This window comes from Lygodium microphyllum, unplaced genomic scaffold (genome assembly GCF_053477565.2).
Source record: "Lygodium microphyllum isolate KBCC unplaced genomic scaffold, Lygodium_microphyllum_v1.1.10 scaffold_185, whole genome shotgun sequence".
Lineage (NCBI taxonomy): Eukaryota > Viridiplantae > Streptophyta > Polypodiopsida > Schizaeales > Lygodiaceae > Lygodium > Lygodium microphyllum.
Window position 1 is genome coordinate 1,837 of NW_028229668.1, and position 4,684 is coordinate 6,520.

Genomic DNA, 4,684 nt, shown 5'->3' on the forward strand with positions numbered 1-4,684 from the left:
GCAGTTACAACTTTTTAGTATGTTTCTGTCTTATCACACTATTTGACTTGACAGCATAGAACCTGTTTTATGTGGACCTCGGTATATATGAAGCAATTCTAAACAGAAATTTATCAAAGGAAATGGTAGTTTTATTATTTAGAGTCCAAACACCGAAAACTTAGTTTTGATTCTGAAGAATGACATCTTTGTTGGCTGGGTTTATTTTCTACTATAAAACAAGATTTCCTACCAAGATTAGGGCTGAATGAGCTTGATATTCATGTGAATTCGCAAACTTGGTATTGTAGAATCCCTCTGATTTGGAATGGCTTATGTTACCTGATGCTGAGTAGAGCTTATTGGCGCCCTATTTTGAATTTTCTGCATCTTGAGATAGGTTAAATGATGAATATGTATGGTGTCTTAATTGTTGCATTTGCTTCTGCTACATTGGATCAAATCTAAGGAAATTGCAAAAGATGAAAAATGGTTTTTCAAGGAAAGTAGAATTTGTTTTCTACACTTTTTTGAATTTTCTTTAACTCCTTACTTACCTCTAGACTGACCTTTATAAAATATCACTGATGATTGGTTGGTCTGTCCAGTATGAAGTTGGAGGTAAAGTTGAAATTGAAGAGCATTCTTTTGAAGAAGAGCAGGCAGACCTGTGGCTGAAAATTCAGCAGTGCCAAATCCAGGTTTGTTTTGTTGCCCATACAGACGTCTATCTGCACCATTTGTTGTCGCCAAATTAAACTGTTTGGGGCTGTGGCTGTTAGGGGAGTGAGCTTATCAAGAAAATATTTCATCTCTTGGTTCATTTAATTTTTATACGCAAATTTAAGCTTCACTATCCTATGGAAACTTTGCATGAACAGGAATTTTTGTATTCTATCATTGTAGACTCAAACAGGATTTCCCTCTTATTATGATACTTGAGCAGTGAATTGCCATCAAGGTTGGGAGACTCCTCATATGGTAGTGCTGAAGCAGTTGTTTTCTGGTTTTTAGCATCTGAATGGAAGTGTCCAAATCTCAATGTCTTACCAAGGATGGGTTTTGCACAAGCATTATTGACTTGACAGGCCGATCATATACTCATACATTGTTCATTCAGGTGAAAGATCTGGAATTGAAAATAGACAGTCTGAAAGACAGTAGGTATGCACTCACAGAGACTGAGGTGGAATTAGAAAGCCATCTTTCAAAGATGACAGATCAGCTTATTCAAAAACAGGCACAGGTAATGTCCTACTCTCTTACCTCAATAATATGAGATTATCAGTTGACTCGTCTTCTGAATAATGCAAAATGTTACTATTTGTACTTGTCATCTGTTGTCAAACCTGTTGTGGTGCTGTATGTTAGATGAACTGAACAGGATATATGGACCATGTTCATCTTGCTATGATGTGAAGACAACTTGTCTTTATGACATAATCAAAAGTCTAGGTGCAGTGAAAGTTATAAAGATGGTCTTCTTCCTGTCTTGTTTGTATGAACACTTCTAGTTTTTGGGTTTGTGTTGTAAAGACAATTATAAAACCTAGGTGATTAATACATGTTGGAACAGCTCACAGTTCATGATTTCTAGAGTTCTGTGAAACCTCATTGGGATGCATGATTTTGTGGTTTCTTGCAGGTGGAGTCTCTCTCCACTGAGAAAGCGACTCTTCTCATTCGTCTAGAGGTGAGTTGAGTTGGGAATCTCACCTTGTAAGTTTGTGGTAATTTGTCTTATTTTAAGGTCATATTATTGTACTGATTTTAGGCACTCTCGAATGCGATCCAAGAAGAAAGAGCATTGGCTTCGTCTCGTGCATCAAGGAACAAGACTGGGTATGGAAAGAGCATTGAGTGGGATTTTTATGAGGATGAGCTCGAACGCCAATACCACTCTAAAAGCGGCACCTTTCCTTATGATGTTGAATTAGCAACGAGTATAAGCAGCACAACAAGCCCCTTTTCTCCTGTAATTCGTCAACTCAATGCTGTCTTTTCTGCCGGAATGGTTTTCTTGAGGCAGCATCGCTGGGCGCAGGGCCTTGCCCTTGTATATATCATTTTATTACATTTATGGGTTTTGTTTATCCTCTTTTGCCACTCCAAATCTCCTCAAATTTCAGGGTCGCAAGAATGGCCCTTACCAAAAAATATGAGTGATTTACCAGGGGAGTCCAATGCCACAAAATTTTTTTAGTTCCCAGTTCCAAAAAAGAATGGTTCTGTAAAATTGCTTGACAACAGGCTTACCTCAAGAAAGGTTATGTATCAGTGCTTGATGTATAGTGGATGACAAAGCACGTTTCGTGTTATCTAAACAGCAGTATAAAAATATCGAGGATGTTTAAAGTCTCAGCTTTGGAAGTGATACTCCACATCTTTCTGTGATACTTCCATCTCATTCGAACAAGTTCCTTTGACCATTGACACATTTCTAAAGACCACCTGGCAGTACATGTAAAAGTACAGTGGAGAGCCTCCTTGTCAGTGTGTGTCCAATCCACATTTTTAAGGTTTCAAATGCAGTAAGTCTGGATAGACTGCATGATCTTGTTGTTCAGAGGATCCAGAAACTGTGGATCAACCTTTGATTCTGTATTCGTCCTCATTGTTGACTGCTTCACTTACTATGGGACTGTTTTGGGTTTAAGTGAACCTGTAACTTGCTATTCTTGTGTCTGATTGATGCCCATCAACAATATCAAGGAATGGTACTGTTTTCATTAAGTTGTCTTTAAGGTTGCTAAACTTCAGCCAGCTTGTAATTTACTTTCATAGATAGAGAAGCAATAGCTTAAGAGAGCACAACTGAGTTTATTGAGAAGTAACAATAGAGAAGATTTACAAGATTAGGTAAACCCTAAAAGTGAAATAGACATATATACAAGTTGGAACAAAAAAACCTCTTAAAGAGGGGAAAAAGTGTTGAACATCACCTTTCACAAAGACAACATCACGGTTGATCAAGATATGCTTATTTCTTAGATGATATCACTTATAGTCTTTGCTTTTATTATTGCACCCAATAAAGATGTATTTGATAGCCATGTCATCCAACTTCTTGCATTATTTCACTGGTATCAAGGCACATTTAATTGCACATAATAAAAATGTATTTGATTGCATTGTACATTTGTATTTTATCTTGCATTTAATTAGATATGTATAAAATATCGTAGATATATGCTCCCCTAGCAATCAAAATGGTGTTGTGGTATTTTTGATGTACAATGTGAGCAAAATATGCTTTGTCTTGTGGAAGAGTTTATGCTTTGCCAATAGAATGTAAGCAACATGCTTTTTAGTCAGTGGACATCCCTAACTTAGTCATTGTCTTGATAATAGGAGTTAGTTAAGTGGAGTCTTGGGAGTTATTGACCATGTGGGTTTGAGTAGTGATTAGTAGTCACTTAATTGGCTTGTTTTATGGGCTATTTGGTAAAGAATGAAGTGTGGGATTAAAAAAACCATTCAGTACAAGTGCAGTTGATGTCCAACATGGCCACAAAGGTGAAGGTGATGGCATGCTAACTAGGAGAGGACATAAGGGAGAGGTGGAGGGAAGAGCCAAAGAAAGTAAGTTGGCTAGAGGCTCATACATTAGAGAGAAGAGAAGTGTGTTGGGACTATTTGGAACAAGGGAGAAATAGGGGAGGAGAGAGCAGCAAGCTATCTTGGCATATCTTCATCTTTTATAGTCTTTGAGGCCATCTCTCATTTGATTCTTGGTCCTGAACATTAGAAGAATCTTTTTTGATCATTAAAGAGAAGTTTTGATGGGTTTATGCTCTTTATGTGGACTATTTTGGATTGTGAATAATAGTCAAGAAAAAATAAGACAACAAGCTAGAAATGGAGATTTGATGCTCAAACGAGGCTTCTCTTCAGACCTTCCCTTATTCTAGTCATTGAAAAAATAAAGAATAAAGTAACAACGATAGGCATTCACTACATATAGTGTACAAGTGTGTGGCCATGGTGTAAAGTAAATATAAGGTGGAGTAGACACAAGCACCTTTTTACTTAACAACCTCTCACTTAAAGGTGAATGTGCCTTTAGTGAGGAGAGAACAAGAAAAAGTGACAAGGTACAAATGTACATGAAGTACAACAGGATGAGAAATAGACGTCATCTCATCTTATACTCATCATCTTTCTAAGGAAGGCAAAACATTCTGTTGAGAAACCTTTAGTGAGTAGATTTGTAGAACTCATCAATCATGAGGTCTTAACAAGCTCAACAAACTAGTCTTCTGTCACCTCCCTGATGAAGTGATAGTGTACCTCAATGTGCTTTATCTTCACATGGAAGACTAGATTCTTGGCCAGTTGAATAACAGTCATAGAATCCAAATGCAATGTAAAAGTAACAATAATACCAATGTTAGCGTAACCATAGGGTCTCCTTGCAAGTCTTAGTGGTGGTTGCAACATACTCTACCTTAGTAGTAGACAAAGTAATGCATTTCTGTACCATGGACATCCAAGAAACAACACCTCTACCAAAAGTAAAAACATACCCAGAGGTGGACTTCCTACTATCTCCATGTTCGACATAGAGTCAATGTAATCCACGACTATAGTATCATGGTCATTATATAGCAAATACTTGTCACGGGCAAGGTGTAGCCATATAGCATGTTACAACTCCCATTGCAAATGCTATATCAAGGCGAGTAGCAATTGTGGAAGATATCAA

The 4,684-nt window shown here is 37.3% G+C and overlaps 1 protein-coding gene across 1 annotated transcript; it reads left to right on the forward strand.

Moving 5' to 3' along the window:
* The first annotated feature begins 551 nt into the window (after nucleotides 1–551).
* Nucleotides 552–2,688, forward strand: LOC148008335 (golgin candidate 2-like). The gene is made up of 4 exons (XM_087674308.1): nucleotides 552–680; nucleotides 1,100–1,225; nucleotides 1,625–1,672; nucleotides 1,754–2,688. The coding sequence occupies exons 1-4, from the start codon at nucleotides 567–569 to the stop codon at nucleotides 2,180–2,182; spliced, it is 717 nt and encodes a 238-aa protein (XP_087530434.1). The 5' UTR covers nucleotides 552–566; the 3' UTR covers nucleotides 2,183–2,688.
* Nucleotides 2,689–4,684: the final 1,996 nt, after the last annotated feature.

What these genes read in the sequence shown, in the direction of transcription:
- LOC148008335 (XM_087674308.1), top strand. Translation starts at nt 567, where the DNA reads ATGATTGGTTGGTCTGTCCAGTATGAAGTTGGAGGTAAAGTTGAAATT. An exon ending in TTCAGCAGTGCCAAATCCAG is followed by an intron (nt 681 to 1,099) that starts GTTTGTTTTGTT and finishes TTGTTCATTCAG; the next exon opens with GTGAAAGATCTGGAATTGAA. An exon ending in TTATTCAAAAACAGGCACAG is followed by an intron (nt 1,226 to 1,624) that starts GTAATGTCCTAC and finishes GGTTTCTTGCAG; the next exon opens with GTGGAGTCTCTCTCCACTGA.